At 46.0% G+C, this 16,219-nt stretch overlaps 2 protein-coding genes across 17 annotated transcripts in view; both read right to left on the reverse strand.

Moving 5' to 3' along the window:
* map4k2 (mitogen-activated protein kinase kinase kinase kinase 2) overlaps positions 1-16,219 on the reverse strand; it is a 23,551-nt gene continuing 7,332 nt past the window's right edge. For 5 of the 16 annotated variants that reach the window (XM_088293123.1, XM_088293122.1, XM_088293133.1 and 2 more), the window contains 23 exons: positions 16,152-16,214; positions 16,003-16,084; positions 15,744-15,929; positions 15,219-15,303; positions 12,775-12,833; positions 12,654-12,703; positions 11,676-11,714; positions 11,324-11,357; positions 10,564-10,711; positions 10,337-10,491; positions 9,974-10,015; positions 9,642-9,726; positions 9,489-9,568; positions 8,677-8,737; positions 8,468-8,591; positions 6,158-6,216; positions 5,991-6,094; positions 5,753-5,912; positions 3,301-3,369; positions 3,127-3,213; positions 2,993-3,063; positions 2,854-2,909; positions 1-762 (listed from right to left, as the gene is read on the reverse strand). In XM_088293123.1, the coding sequence (XP_088149249.1) occupies positions 675-762; positions 2,854-2,909; positions 2,993-3,063; positions 3,127-3,213; positions 3,301-3,369; positions 5,753-5,912; positions 5,991-6,094; positions 6,158-6,216; positions 8,468-8,591; positions 8,677-8,737; positions 9,489-9,568; positions 9,642-9,726; positions 9,974-10,015; positions 10,337-10,491; positions 10,564-10,711; positions 11,324-11,357; positions 11,676-11,714; positions 12,654-12,703; positions 12,775-12,833; positions 15,219-15,303; positions 15,744-15,929; positions 16,003-16,084; positions 16,152-16,214 (1,987 nt within the window). In that variant the 3' untranslated portion in view covers positions 1-674. The other 11 variants (XM_088293127.1, XM_088293124.1, XM_088293128.1 and 8 more) reach the window with 11 other exon arrangements.
* On the reverse strand, positions 4,534-5,181 carry LOC148339250 (nascent polypeptide-associated complex subunit alpha-like). The gene is given in 1 exon segment (XM_088293141.1): positions 4,534-5,181. A coding segment is annotated over 1 exon segment (648 nt).

The raw sequence follows: 16,219 nt of genomic DNA on the forward strand, positions 1-16,219 counted from the left end.
TACAATGTTCAATATTTCATTTTATTGTAGGTCTAGTATCAAGCGTCAACGTGACAATCTCTGTCGAGACTACGAGTGACGTTGAAACAAGAATATCGGATCGATTGAAAACATTACAAGCGGAGTATAAAAAGGTGATAAACGTATGAACGGTTACCTTCAAAAGATGGTTACAAGCAAATAATCTTCAAGTATCTCAGGCAGAGCTGAGTGTTAACCTATCCAGTGCACCTTCCATAAATAATATCAATATGATAGAAAAACACTTATTACAACTTCATTGTATTCTCTCACGAACAAGCCGTTCATACGTCGTGAAGTAAATGAAATTAAAGATCGACTGCCATTGCAAATGTCCCCGATGTGGGCCACCTTTGACTTTCGCATGAGCCTCGGCTCTCGGTTCGTCGAATAAAACGCCAAGTGTACTTGTATTTAATCGTGCAAAGTACTTGGCATGATTCAGTCTTGTGCAATTGCAATTCCGTTTTGCTCCTGCGGGCTCGCACAATGCGTGCGGCACAAAAGAAGGTGGCTGCACGAATGCTAACGAGCAGTACATTCCGGTTCATTTGCAACTTTCGCACAAACGCAAGTGGCTATACCCTAACTTTTCTCAAGTCAACAATGTATTGGGCGCACTGGCTAAGTGTTGGGCTCATTTGTGACTCGTTTCAATAGCTGCTTTCGTGGCCTGTCAGAATGTAGACGTTGCTTGGTGCTGCGGGCTGGTTGGTTGGTGTGCTCTGAAGAATGATGTCCCTAAGGAAGAAAGAAATAATAATTAAGGAGACATTGATAGGTATGTTGATAACCATAATTGAAAGCAGTCATGCTTAAACTTCCATCTTGTGCTCGACGTGAAGTTTGGTGGGGCTTCTTCCGCTTCAGGTATGCTTGTAGCTATGTTGCAACCGCTAGCGAAATGTGGGAGGGGCAGTAACGTAAAGTGAATGGGTTTGCGCTCGCCAATCCAGCATAGGAAAAGGCGGAGTAGACAGCGCTGCTCCTCATCGTCATCAAATTTTGCGTATTGTTCGATTCAGTGCGGCACCGAACCGTGACCTCTGTATCCAACGATTCAATATAGATACACGTATTGTTGCTCCCCTAATAAATATATATATATATATATATATATATATATCCATTATCTATACAGCTTCTCCTCACGCGGGTCGCGGGGCGCGCTGGAGCCGATCCCAGCGATCTTCGGGCAGGAGGCGGGGTCACACCCTGAACTGATCGCCAGCCAATCGCAGGGCACACGTCGACAAACAACCATCCACGCTCACACTCATACCGAGGGGCAATTTAGAGCGTTCAATCGGCCTGCCGTGCATGTTTTTGGAATGTGAGAGGAAACCCACGCAGGCACGGGGAGAACATGCAAACTCCACACAGGATGGCCGGAGCCGGTTTTGAACCCACGCCTGTCTGTTGTAAATTTGTGTTCAAGAAGCTACCCAGTGGAGACCTCGATAAGCACAGCTCAATCAATCAAGCTAACAAATCATTTGGCACCGTAGATTGCCGTCAACTGTCGACCTGTCAGTGGGGTTGAAGATTTTATAAACGGACTTGCATTGGTTCTGCAGGCGGTCACAGGCGACCCATCGTACAAACTTTTCGCGAGGCGAACCATCGCGGGGAGAGTCGATGAACTGCACGCCGCAGAGAAAAATTCCAAAGACGATAAATTAGCAGGGGCGACATTTACACTAAGGAGGGACTATTGGACATTTGTCAACAACAACAACGACCTCGGAGTTACTGTACATTTCATCGATTGCAATTGGGAGCCGAACTCGTTCACCTTGGGTACATTTTGACCGTTTCTTTTATATTTACAAACTATCTTACATTAGAGCTAACCCAGATAGCACTGGTTATGTTTAATGTATACCATCATTTTGTTTGTCACATCGTTCCATGGTAAAACGTCTACATCGCTGAGACAAAGTCAAGTCAATCATCTCAGCTGTGCAGGGATATGTCCAGAAATTGTGCATGTACTGAATGTCTACTTGGCAGAGTCAAAATAACATGAAAAGGCGCCGGTGCATAAGGGGGACGTTTGAGTGTGTGCGTGTGAATATGTATTTGAGAGGTGTATGCGTTTGTCTGAGAGAGTGTGAGAATATAAGGGAATGTTTGCATGTGTTGAAGATAAACAGAGGGAGTTAAGGAGGTGGGCAAGTACTGTAAGTATAGAAAGAAGGCACGACTGCACATTGCAAAAGGTTATTTTGAAAAAAGTAACAAAGGTTTCTTATAATGCTTGGGATTTACGCAATTTCACTTGCAATGACAGTGTTGCCAAAACAAATGTACTTATTTCTACTGAATGCGGAAATAAGAATATAAAATGTTTATTTGTTTTTTTCCCTTGAAATATGTGGAAGTCACACTGCTGTCTATGGAAAGATGGCCCACATTGCCCGAAAATACTTGGGAACGCCTGTGACAATTGTCCTGTGTGAGAGACTGTTCTCTTGCCTATTTGTTATCAGGGTTTAACAAAGTAAAATACTTATTGTTCATCAGAAAGCTTCATTATTTCGGTAACACATGATGCTAAAATTTAAATGAACCATTTTAATCTAGATTAACTCCAGTATTGGAGTGAGATTAATCTAGATTAAAAAATAATCTATGACCACCACTAATATATACAATATGTTATATTATATATATATATATATATATATATATATATATATATATATATATATATATATATATATATATATATATATATATATATATATATATATATATATAATGATGAAACTTTATTCTTACAAATTGACAATTATGGTTTCGTTTTAGTCGAAAGAAGTGTTCGCATACCTGTTTGTTCCCAAAACTCGGAATACTCGACTCTCGTCATCAATTTCTTGTGTTACCTGCAAATCAAGAAAAAATCAATCCTGGAGCTTTTGTTGCGCCAACGGCGTGATTGCAACAAAACCTCTTGAACCTCCATCACCTCATTTGAGTGAAAGCTCCTTCCTTTAAGTCCGTGCTTCCAGAAAGCCAGCACGCTGTCCTGCAAGCAAACTGCAACAAACGCAAATCAAACAAATTGGGGCGGGGGAGTCATGATTGTTTTGTTTTTCTTACCGAACGTTTCAATGGGGAAGTCGAAAACCATTTCAGCGGCGAGCTCCCTGGATGGAAGGCCCTGTAAATTTACAATCTTGACCGTTTCTGTTGCGTCAAAAGTCAAATTTCACACATTAGTGTCACGTTTGGCTGTCAAATTGAAGGCTCATTGCAAACATGGAGGTAGCTTACGCTCTAACGCAATGAGAACCGTGTCTCGGTCCAACTGGGTGACCTGGACGGCCTCGGCAGCCTCGTCTTCTACAAAGAAACTTTTCAAATGAATTTTCCAGATCAATCATGACCAAGATTTAAGTCGTCATGCTAAGTTGGATATTGTCGACATGAAAGTTACTCTACTTGGAGGGAAAAATGTAATTTAGTGTGACAAAACGTCTACACTGCAAAATATAAGGCTGACTGTTTTTGAGAAAAAAACTTTTCAAGGTAAAAAACAGAGCTGGGAACGTGACCCTTTTTTTGCTGATCACTCCGGCTGCGATCTGGGTAGCCATCCGACTTCGACGCGCCGACTTTATTCAGAAAAATTGTCTGCCCCCCGCCGCCCTAAGAAAAAAAAGTGTCCATGCATGACGCCGCCGCAGGAGAGATGCTAACAGCAGAGCTTTATTGAAACATCCTCATTTGTGTATGAAGAGACGAGAGAGGGGCGCGCGTTCAAGCGCAACCTGGATTTCCTCATTTGGACAACATGTCACTCGCGCCTCCCACCTGCTACTGGGGCATACCATTACAAAGGGGGGCGGGGGGTGTTCGACCTGTTGCCCTCTGGCAGGCGCGACAGGTGCATCAAAAATAAAAACTAACAGACTGAAAAACTGTTTTTTAGCGAGAGCCATCTCCATGTTGAACTCTCACACACGACTACCCTTACCTTGCCGAACAGCGACATAATGTGTTTTCATTCTATATACATCTATACATATATATATATATATATATATACACACATATATATATATACACATATATACACATATATATATATATATATATATATATATATATAAAATAGATGAATTAAATTCGAAATTGAAAGAATGAAAACACATTATGTCGCTGTATATATATAAAACAATTAAATTGTTGTTGTATTGCACTGGAGCGGGTAGCTCTCTAATCTCGTTGCACACTGACAATAAAGGGCATTCTCATTCGGAATCTGATTACCACAATTCACAATTATAGGGATTGTGGTATCACCCCCCTTCCTCTTGTAATGGTTTGCCAGAGTAGCACGTGGGAGGCGCGGTTACGTGACGTCAGAATCAGGAAATCCAGGCACCCTTTTTTTTTTTTTTTTTTTTTTATTGTTAAGTCACATTTAATTTCCATCTTGGGTATAAATTCTATAAATGAGCGAATCAGCAACCTTTCTTCAAACACGTCTCGCCAGGGTCCATTTTACATCGTCAACTCCATAATAGCATTAACAATGTCGTTGTTGTTGTTCTTGAGGGCGCGTACAGCCTTTGCCCGCGATACGTTTGCTTGTGACATGACGAGTTCAATGTCCTTAACCTCAACTCCAGTCTCATCAACCTCTTCTTCTTCGCTCTCCTCCTGTACTGTTGGCGTCTGTGTATTTTCCTGGATGTTTGATACAGCTTCTCCTTGCACCTTGAATTTTTCTGCAGCAGCCAGCTGGGCTTGCTGAGAGAGATCTTCAATCTTAGCCTCACCGAACACAATGTATGTGTCTGATGCGGGGCTCTTTTAGACGTCTGGTTTTGTTTTGACAAACAAGATGTTCTTGGACTTGCGAATTGTGACTCTGGTGACACCTGTTACCCGCCTGAGACCGAGCTTTGACATCGCCTTTCGGGCCTTCTTTTCACTACGGCTTTGTTTGGCTTTGCTGACGGGTTCCTCATCTAGTTCAGCAGCAGCTGCAACCTGTGCTCGCTGTGTCTGTGTTTGTGCAGAGTCCTGTTCCTCCGGCTCAGGGACCGAGTCGTCACTCTCTGATTCTGTTCCAGAACCGGTCTCCACTTGTGGCTGCTGCATCTCCTGCTCCGTCACTGGGACAGTTTCTGTTGCTTCGCCTGGCATGGTTGCGACTCAGGATGCTATATCCAAGATGTCCGCGAGAGAGCAATCCAGGCACCCTTGAACGCAAGCCGCTGTCTCATGTCTCGTCATAAACAAACAGTTGGTCGTGGTGCCAAAGACGCTTTCGTCCGGAGGCCATTTTGGCACGAGCAGCTTCATTGCACGCACGAGGGCTGATTCGTGGGTCAGATTAAAGTCAACCACCGGCCTTGGTTAATCAAACCCTTTTTTTAAATTTGTCACCCCGCCACCCCACTCCTGGCCGGGAGGTTGGACCGTTCCGCCCCCGGCTGCGCAGCTCTGGTAAAAGAGACATTTTCTATAAAACGACACAAATTCACTGTAACCTAAAATATGTTTTGAAAATCTTTCTCTCTCTCTTCCCTCCCTCTCCAAGTAGCTTTCACACATAATTCCAAAATGAAAGTCCCAATACTACAAGACTGGTTTAAAAGCATTTTGAGACCAATCCTATCTTTTGAAAATGAAAGTCAAAATACTAACGAACAAAGTTCTCCATTTCTGGTTGTCTTCCAAGAGACTTTTTGAACCCACAAACATTGATCCCTACCTGGCTCTGAAACGGGCGTGCCATTCAGCTCGATGATATCAAACTTGAGGTTGCCATTGGCGCAGCGTCTCACCCCGAAGCACAACTGCGGGAACTCGTCGGTGACCAAGACCAGCAGCTCAAAGACGGCCAGGCGGTCGGGCAGCCTCGTCGTCAGGTGCTGCGAGCAGAACGGAACGCAACACGTCAAGTCCTCAAAAGCTCGGCGCCTCCGCTCTGAAGGCGACGGGCGACAAACCTTGAGATGCATGAACTTCTGCAGGGGCTCGTACCACAAGAGCAGAACGAGGCCGGACGGGACCGCCCCGCATAAAAAAGTACTGTCTGTGTAAGGGTTTCGAGCTGCAAGACAATCAACGAGTCGACTCGAGTGACTGCAGATTAAAAAATCCTGCCAAGCCTTACCGACACTACATCTTCGGCAGCCTTTCGTGTCCGGGATCTTCGTGGAAAAGGAAAACTTTCTGAGGAGAAAACAATCGCAAAACCTTCAGACGGGCGGACAGGAAAACAATGAGATCACTGAGTCTCCCGTGTCAAATTCTACTGCGGTTGTCCAATCGCACTTTTTTTGCAGACCGATGCTTGCAAGAGTGCTCACGCTAGGGCTGGGCGATAAACCGAAAATTGACCCTTACCGAAATTTATTACAATGACCCACATCATTTTGCCCAGGTCGGTAAATTTGGTGTTTAAAAAAAAAGAAAGAAAAGAAAGGTCTTTTGTCAAGAAAGGTCTTTTGTCTGCCCCTTTAAGACGCCTTCAGCGCGTCGTCACGTGACTCCACCCAGCTCAACAAGAACGAAAACAGACGACGCGGTCGTAGCTGGCGATTCAAATCAAGAAGCGGCTGACATGGCTGAAGACAAAGTAACGTTAGTTGAAGTTGTTCCGGTCGCGCTTGTCCCGAAAAGAAATTGGACATCTGTTTTGGGTTCCATAAAGACGATGTTTGCTCAAAAGAACATGAACTACACTCAAAACAGCGCGTCCAACCTTTTCTTTTTCACCACCCACCAGTAGCAAGGTTGGACAAGTGACAACAGCCCATAACGGAGGCGACACCATCCGAGAGAACGCGATAGCCTAGCACATAGCTAAATATTTAGCTCCTCTAGTGACAATGGAGCGCACGGGATTTAAAGTAGCCGACAAGTGGTACAAAAAATATTTGTGGCAAAATGTACTCCCCAATATGGACCACATCGGGACGGGAGCGGAGACATGTCGAGCATTTTGCATCCACATCCGACTTGTGGTCGAGTCGCAACACGGATCCCCGTTTGAGCCCGACTGTGCGTGACGTAGACGACAAGTGGCGACTGCGCACCAGAGTACTCGAGACGGCGCGTTTTCCCGATGATGCACACGCGTTTATTTGGCTTGCATTGACATTTTTTTCATTTAATTTGGCATTATTGATATTGTTTACAAGAGACCTTGACACAAATCGAGGCCTTTGCACATGGCATGACAGCACCTCGGCTCAATCTGTTTGCAGAAAGAGGTTTTGCGAGAGCAGGACCTTTTTCTCCTGTTCTTTGTGACATTGTTCAAGTCATGTAAAGCAAACTATTTGGAATAAGATAAGATAAGATGTCCATTATTAGTCCCACAATGGGGAAATTTGAGGTGTTACAGCAGCAAAGATTTAGATCACACAGAGTCGGCGGCGTAATGTAGTCGTTAATGTCTAACATTAGCAGCAGACATTCATAAAAAGCATGCAAATATACACAGTATAAACGTATCAAAGTGTAAGGAAACACTCCTAATGCCGGTCCATTATACAGAGGGGGAAACGCTGTCATGATAAAAACGACTGAATGATTGAAAATACTGCAATCATAAAAATACTGCAATGATGAAAGTACTGTAATAGTGAACGTCCTGCAATGGTAGAAATGCTGCAGTGATAGAAGTACTGTTATAAGAATACTGTAATGGGAAACAAAATACATCATTGGTCAATATTTAAGTACACCATTGGCTGAAAGTACAGTAGTAGTTGTATATATTGCATCCTAGGACTGCACAATTGCACTAATGCCCTCCCGTTTGTAGGCCTGACCCAATGTTCTTGAATGTTTATACAAATGATTTGTGTACTTTTATTTTTCATTGAAAGTAATGTTTACCAGTTGGTCAATTTAAAAAAGCAGTTAATATGCATTTCCTGCATTTATTTTGATTTTGGTCCACGGGGGGAATTTATCGCGCATTTATCGTTATCGAGGTAAAATTGCTCAATTTATCGCGATATTGATTTGAGGTCATATCGCCCAGCCCTAGCTCACGCTTGAGTCCTCACCAAGTAATTTGTTACTAAATTGGAAAATGATTCCCTTTTTTTTTTACTATTATTATTACTTGGTGCCCTTCAATCTAGCAAATGAATGAAACCATTTGATGTGGAGAAGTGGAAGCTCCCTTTGCTGACTGAAGAAAAATGGAATTGTAATTAAAAAAAAGTGGTACTGAAAATATCAGAATGTTATTTTTTAGGTCATTTTATAAAGAAACTGCAATTGAAACTGATTTAAAATGAAAATGAATGGCGATTTCATAGTAAGAGCAACAACTGGTTTGAGTTAAGAACTTTGCAGTAACAGAAGTAAAGAACCCCCAAAAATCAATTGCGAAATTACAGACTACGTTCGAGGCCACAAATAGCCACTAGCAAGCTGTAAGAGTTATAAAATCAAGATATCCGACCTTGCGCCAATCTTGTCCGTAAAACGGCTCGTACCCAGCAACAGACTGCCGTGTTTTTTTGGCAAGTGTCCCTTCTGCTCAAACAAGGCGGTCAGACTGTGGGAATAAAGCTGGGATGATTTTCCTGCCATGGGAGGGAAGATGAGAGATTTTTGCTTCGAGCGAGCGTGGGATACGTCTTTTGCAATGTGTTTGTGTGAAGACATTACCTGACACGGACATCAGCACGTTGTTCATCACATACAGCCATGTGCATCGCTGGGGGAGCAGCTGGGTGAGGGACGACAAGACGACAAACATACATACATACATATATATATATACACACATATATATATATATATACGTCTTCAAAGCATCAAACAACTACACGACTCAAAACAATATGGATATGATAGCAGGCAGTAACCTGAAACCTGGTGAAGCCCAACAATCAAAGGACCAACTGTGTATTACTGAGATCATTTTGAGGAACTGCAGCAAGTATGAGTAGGATCCCTCTTTCGTAGGCAAAGTTACCAGGGGATACTGATTTTGGCAGGTTCTGCCAGAATAACAACCCCCCCCTCCAATCACAAAATTATTACCCCCAACCATCAAGTGACTTATTCTGTGTATTTCTAGGATCATTTTGAGTAAGTGTAGCAAATTTGAGCAGGATCCCTTTTTTCTAAGCTAAGTTACTAGGGGTAAGCAACACGGAAGTGGAATCTCTCGTTCCGTCACAAATAATTTGCGTTATTTTGCAATTTAAAAAAAAATCATTGCAATATAACACAAAGCTATTGCGTCATATTGCCATAGTATTGTGTTATAACGCAATTAGTATTGCAATATCACGCAATAGTATTGCGTTTTTTTTTTTTTTTGCATTAACTATTGCAATATATTGCAAAGTATTGCATTATAACGCAATCTTAAATATTTTCCCGATGTCCCCTGGCAGGCTCCGTAAAGAACAGATAAATTCCACAAAAAAAAATAATAAATCAACAGGATCTGTTTTATGTCATTTCTTCACCTTCTCTAGTGTGTCTTCGTGAAGTTCATTCAGGTTGAGCGTGTAGATTCCCTCCTCTGCCCCAAGAATAAGATACTGATCTGAGATGGAAAGATGGCCATCAATGCTCATCCGCTTCCCTTTTAACAATTTGAAACTAGAAAAATATTTCACCTCGCGTGCTGGGAAAAATCCAGGTGACAGCAGAGTGGATTTTGAGAGGGCAGCCATTGAAGACTTTGGAAAAGCAGGCCCCCATCTACATAATGCACCAAAAAAGAATTGAGACCGCATTGCAGTTTTGTACTTTCATATTAGACACTGTAACTCGTATCGACTATTGAGTGAAAAAAAAAAAAGGATCTGCTTAATTAATATATTAATATAATTTGGAACACCCGAACACAAAAACACATGCGTGTGGATTTGAGAATGAGCTCAAAGTAGCTTTTAGCATGTCGCGTGTGTGTGTGTGTTGCATGCGGTCGGTTCGATTTGACACTTACATGGACTTGAGGGGTGGGAGGAAGTCCATGAAAATCAGCCCTCTAAAAATATCACAACAGGTTCAAATAAGGAAAAGAATGGGAAGGAGCCAGTGACCGTCCGTTGAAAGCGAGTTGTACCTTGATGCTGCATTTCAAACACACTTTAGACATATTCAATCACACTTTCGATTATTCTGTCTAAATGTGTTGCTCCATTGTTGGTGTTTAAAAAAAAAAATCACGACAGTACATGTCAATGCCTTTTGCATTGTTAGCCTCAGAGTTGTGAACCATAAAGCGAACACTGGAAAACACATTTGAAGTGAAAATCTTGCTTCAAACAAATCCACGAGACAATTATGACGTGCTCATTCAACTCACAGCGTCCTCAGACTTGCTCCATTCACGTGAGAGCGGCGTCTCTTTTTCAGCGCTGACGTTCCTCATCTCTGTCGCCACAGCACCCCCTGCCGGCAGGCACGGGTCACTGCAGCGCTGCCGGACGTCCTGCGTGGCCGAGCACCGGGCCAAGACGGCTAATAGACACATTTTCCTAAGTCACGGCGGGCGAGCCGCGCATGGCAAAAGCGACGAAAACGGGGCCGAACCAGAGGACTCGGGCGTGGTGGACGCGTCCGGACCCAGAGTACAGCTCGGCCTTTGCGGCGTCTCTCTGTGGCCGGTGTCGATGCTGAAAGAGCAAAATGCGGGCAGCGATGCTGTCGTTGGGCTGAAGCAACCACTCTTCCTCCCTCCCTAGAACAGAAAAGTATTCACAAGAGTCGTGGCGGTGCCTCCCTTTTTTTTTTCCAGATCACAGACTGAATTCAAAAATGGATTTTGCTCAGCTTCGAACTTCGGCGGGTTGCAATCGGTTTTGGAAATTCCCAAGCGTTTTGGAACCACGATTGTGCTACGTTCGCGCCCGTTTGGTCAATTAATTGTTGCCCACATCAACCCGCTTCTTCCTTGATTGTCACAACATCTTTTTATACTTTATTAATTGTGATACTTTTCGTGCAGCCGCAAAAGATTATACAGGCTCGTCACTCATCGTTTGGTAAATTCTTGATAGATTTGCCGAGATATCCAGGAAAGCGCTCGTCTATATTCATATTGGGCGAAATAAGCAAAGCTAATCTCGTTTCGATATCAAACATCAATGAGAAATTTGTCTGCATTTTTGATCAAGTAAAACAACCTGAAAAAAAAGGAATTCTGGGCATTTGCAACCCAAATAATCCATCAATAAACATCTGATGTGATTGATATATAATATGTTACGCATAAAACAGTAAAAAAAAAGTTGGGCTTTTTATGACACAGGAGCAAGAATTGATTTTTGTGTGCGCGTGGTTCACCGCTCACATCAGTAGATGGCGTCCTCCTGATGGTTAAACTCCTGGAAAAAAACAGAGCAAAACCACAAATAAAATGAAATGAAATAAATAAATGAATCCTGATCAGCCTCTGATTGGGTCGAGAATCAGATGACGTGACCGGGACGACCAAAGCCAAACATGACAAAAACGCAAGGTCGAGAACCAGCGGGTTTGTTTGCCATCAATCGCAAAATGCAGATTATGAGCGATCTTGGCAGGATTTTTCGGGATTGAGGTCTGGATTAGGAGGCGGGGCTAGACAAACCCGCTGGTGCGGACACGACAACATGAAGGTCATCGCAAAACGGGGCGAGCAGGCGAGGAGGGGCGTGGCCTACCTCAACCGCAGAGCTTGCTCCACACATTCCAGCAGGCTCCTGCAAACGGAAGACCTGCTGTTTATCTGCCTCCAGGCCCCTGGCGGCCCGCAACAATGGCGGGGGAGGAACCGGACCGGGCCGAGGCGAGGCGACGTGTTCCGACAAAGATGGAGTCCCATCCAATTTATCATCAATAGTCCCACTTGACTACTCGCGCGGATGCGTCAAGATTTTCTTTTGGAGTTTTTTGCTCTTTTTCCTGCTTAACGTTTAAACCGCTATCACTTCATGTCATCAGTACAAATTATTCATTCATTTAATGATGTAACATTTCCAATTCGTCACTGACGGTGTCGTGGTCCACTCGCCCGACTTGTGTGCGGGCGGCGTGGGTTCGGTTCCCACTCAGCGACGGTGTCTATGTCTACCCAGTTCAGGGTGCGGTGCGCCTTTCGCCCGTAGTCAGCTGGGATAGGCTCCGGCACCCTCCCGCGACCCTGTTCACGATACGCGCTGTGGATAATGACATGACATTTCCAATTCCAGTTTGTGTGCACCGGTTGAAAACAACCACAAAAAGGACTTTCTGGAATCTATTCTCAGTGCTGAACTTCTTTTTTTTTTTTTTTTGGAAACAGTGTACTCTTTATCTTTTTCAGGTGAGGCAACAGAACGAGTTTTCAAGAGACGGGTTGTCCGACTGACGGGGAGGGGTGACAAATATCGGCTGATTTTTCTTGGTGTGCGATGAGATGCCGAAGTGTGACCCGAGGGAACATGCTTTTTTCCACCGTACTCCAATAAAGTGTAATTGCACATCCACTCCAGTAGTTGGCAGCGGCGCTCTCCTGGCCCATCGTACTCTCCGGTGGAAGTTTGTTTTGCGACCAAAATGCGGCGGAGAGTGGATGGTGGGGTGGGGCGCAAATTCTTTTCTTCTTGCTAGGGGAGGTGAGGGGGCATAACAGGAAAAAAAAAAGCGAAGCACTGTCTTACGGTGAGTCGTCTTCGTCAGCAGAGAAGCTCCAGTCGTCGTCGTACGAGCTCTGGTGGGGACAAAACGGCCACATTGGCTCAAGCTTATTTAAGTGAGTTGAGTGGTCGCCGCAAATGTTACCAAATGGGGATAAGGTTCGGTGACTTTCCTCAGCGGTGGCCCAAACTTCACTTGGCCAACTGCAAAAAAAAAAAAAAAACAATAATGCACAACAGAAGACGAGACACACGGGAAATAAGTAAAAACATTTACGGTTTTGATTTTGACTGCATTTTAAATTCAATGCATTCTTTTAAATAATTTATTGTTATCCTTTTAAAAACAATTTGTCTTCTATAATGTATCCACTCTTTGGAAAATAGATGTCATTTCATGACTTCTTCCATCCATTATCCGCCGCTCATCCGAGGTCGCAGCTTGAGCTGGGCAGCCCAGACTTGCCCCTCCCCGGCCACGTCTTCTCGCTCTTCTGAAGGCACCCCGAGCTGTTCGCAGGTAAGCCAGCAGACATAGTCCTCGGCCTGCTGCCGCCCGGAACGCCTCACCGGGAGCCACCTCATCTGGCTCCTCGACTCAAAGTCCCTCCCGGATGGCCGAGCTTCTCGAAAGGAGAGCCCGGACACTCGTTTCGGCCGCTAGTAACCCAAATCTTGGTCTTTCGGTCACGACACGCAGCTCGTGACCAAAGGTGAGGGTAGGAACGTAAATCGAGAACTTTGCCTTTTGGCTCGGCTCCTTTTTCGCCACGACAGACCGACCCGCCCGTCGATCTCTCGCTCCATCCTCCCCTCGCTCGAAAACAAGACCTCAAGATATTTGAAGTCCTCGACTCGGGATCTCGTCCCCGACCCGGAGACGGCGCTCAAACCTTTTCCGCCGGAGATCAACGGTCTCGGATTCGGAGGCGCTGACCGCTTCGCGCTCGGCGGCAAACCGATCCAGCGAGAGTTGAAGATTGCGGCTCGAAGAAGCTAACGGTTCCGCATCATCTGCAAAAAGCAGAGATGCGATACCGAGGCCACCGAAATTCTGTGCATAAAAGTTCGGAACAGAATCGGTGACGAAGGGCAGCCCTTCAACCCTCACTGGAATCGAAGCCGACTTACTGCCGGCGATGCGAACCAAAGTCTGACGTCAGCGGTCCAGGGACCGAACTGCCCGTATTAGTGGGCTGGTTACACCCGACAGAACTCCGCGAGGGACACGGTCCAACGCTTTCTCCAAGTCCGCAAAACACGAAGACTGCTTGGGCGAACTCCCTTGACGACCCTGCCGAGAGTAAGAGCTGGGCCACCGTTCCGCAATCGGGACCAAAAGCGCACAGCTCCTCCTGAATCCGAGAATCGACCTCCCGACGGACGGAAGGCGCCTCTGGAGCACCCCCCCCCCCGAGTAGACCGTTGCAGGGAGGCGCTTCTGAAATTGGAACGGATCCTCGAGCGTCGCTTCTTACAAAGGGAGACCACCGCCCCGGTCGGCCAATCCAAGGCACCGTCCTCGATGGCCACGCCGCGTTGCAGACACGTGTCAACCGAGACAGCCCCTCAACATCCGGAATCTTCTGGAAATTGGGCCGGAGTCATTTTCATGGCCTCGCCAAACTTTCCCACGTTCGCGTATTTGTTCCGGCGACCGCCAAAGCCGCACTCCGGAACCTGTCGGCTGCCTCCGGAGTCCCACGGGCCAAATTGGCCCAATCGGACTCCTTCTTCAGCTTTCTGGCATCTCTCACCGCGAGTGTCCGCCAACAGGTTCGGAGGTCACCGGCTCCGATCGGCTGCCGCAACAACGGAGGCGCCGAACGCGGAAGTTCTGCTGGAAGTGGGCGTTGAAACTCTGTTGGACGTTCCGATCAAACGCTCACAATACGTTTGGGTCATCCTCGCCCACCATCGGAGCCAACGCAGCACCAGGTGGAGATCGGTCGGCGGCTCGGGCCCGCCCTTCGCTCGAGTGCAAAGTCCATCATCGAAATGGCGGCCTCGCGTGTCCACATTCGAACGCTTCCGCGTGAACAAGAATTTGTTGTGGACAATTCGTGACGACAACGGAAGTCCAATGACAAAACCAGAGACCCGTTCAACGAGATGAAAAATACAAAAATCCAACCATTTTTTAACATTTTTTTTTTAGGAAAGAAATTCTTACAGGCCTCAAAATATTTCTAGCGTTATATTCTTCCAATTGATTTCTTATTCATGAAAGGTTTTTTTTGTCTCATCCCCAAACGATCGGGCCCAGCTGACCATTTTGAAAATGCATTCTTCCCAAAAAAACGTTTGCCCGACATCCAGCCGCTCTCAAGAGGTCGACGGGAGCTCATTGATGGCTTGAGCGAGAGCGCGGGCGGCTCCCAAAAGACGCCGGCCGCGCACGCTCGCGGCGTGCACGTTTGGACGAAGCCCAATGGAGGGACTTTTGCGCTTCGTCGCTCGCATCGCCAGAATGTCGAGACGAGGAAAGCCAGTCTTCCTTGCATCCGCCCGCCGTCGCGTTTGTGCCGTGACAAGAGTCGATTCATCGAATGAGAAATGAACGATGACGGAATCGGAAAGTAAACTTGCCGACGTCAAAGCACTCACATTGTTCTTCAGACCACGTTCTCTCTTTCCCCGCCGACTGGATCTTGTCCGCAGTTTCAAGTCCAACCTGGCGACGTTTAAAAAAAAACAAGCACACTTTTTAAGCACGTTACATTTCAACAAAATGCAACAAAATATTTTGGCGTCGTCATTCTTTTCATCCGCAAATTGGTGTGCGCGACTTTGGGCCCGTTTTGCAACGTGCTCCATCACTCATGCCGTTGCTCGCTCGTTTTCCGTCGACGGCGCGCATCCAAAATGGTTTTTGTGGAGCCGCACGAGCCATTTTGACAACTGAGATCATTTCGGTTGTCAATTTGGCGGATGATGGGCCCGTTGCTCTTTCGGTTCTTTCCGACATCATGGAAGCATTTTTTTTAAATTTTTTTTTATAATTTATGGTTTTGAGCAAACGCGCGCGGATCGCGAGCTTTCGTTTTCAAAGAGCGCCTTCACCGTTACGAGCTCACGTCGCACGGGATCGACGGGTTCCATTTTTCAACAAACCGCGTTGACACGAGACTCGATTTGGCTCTCATGGAAAGGCGGCAAACGCGCGGACCGAGCCGCCCGGTCGCCGACCTCCGGCTCGCCGTCGTCCGAGTTGTGCGCCTTGTGCAGCTCGGGGTTGTTGGCGGTGTCCAGCAACTCCATGACCAGCTTGCGGGTCAACAACTGCGTCACCAACGGATGCTGGACGACAAGTCGGGAGAAGGCGTCACTCACGAGTGACGGGCCAAAAGCCGCCCAAAAGGAGCCCGCTCACCTGGAGCAGCGTCTCAGCGGACGGCCTCTTGCGAGGGTTTTTGATGAGCGCCATCTTGACGAAACTTTGGAAGCCGGCAGACCTGCCGGACGGTGACAGAAAAGCAGCGGTCAAACTGCGAACGGCCGAAGTGGAAGAAAGCAACTCACCACTTTGTTTTGTCCTTCAGCTTGGGCGGTTGGAAGCTGCTCTTGGACATCAACATCAAAGCTCTAGA

Source organism: Idiotropiscis lumnitzeri, chromosome 4 (genome assembly GCF_059441095.1).
Source record: "Idiotropiscis lumnitzeri isolate Australia: NSW breed Sydney's pygmy pipehorse chromosome 4, RoL_Ilum_1.0, whole genome shotgun sequence".
NCBI lineage: Eukaryota > Metazoa > Chordata > Actinopteri > Syngnathiformes > Syngnathidae > Idiotropiscis > Idiotropiscis lumnitzeri.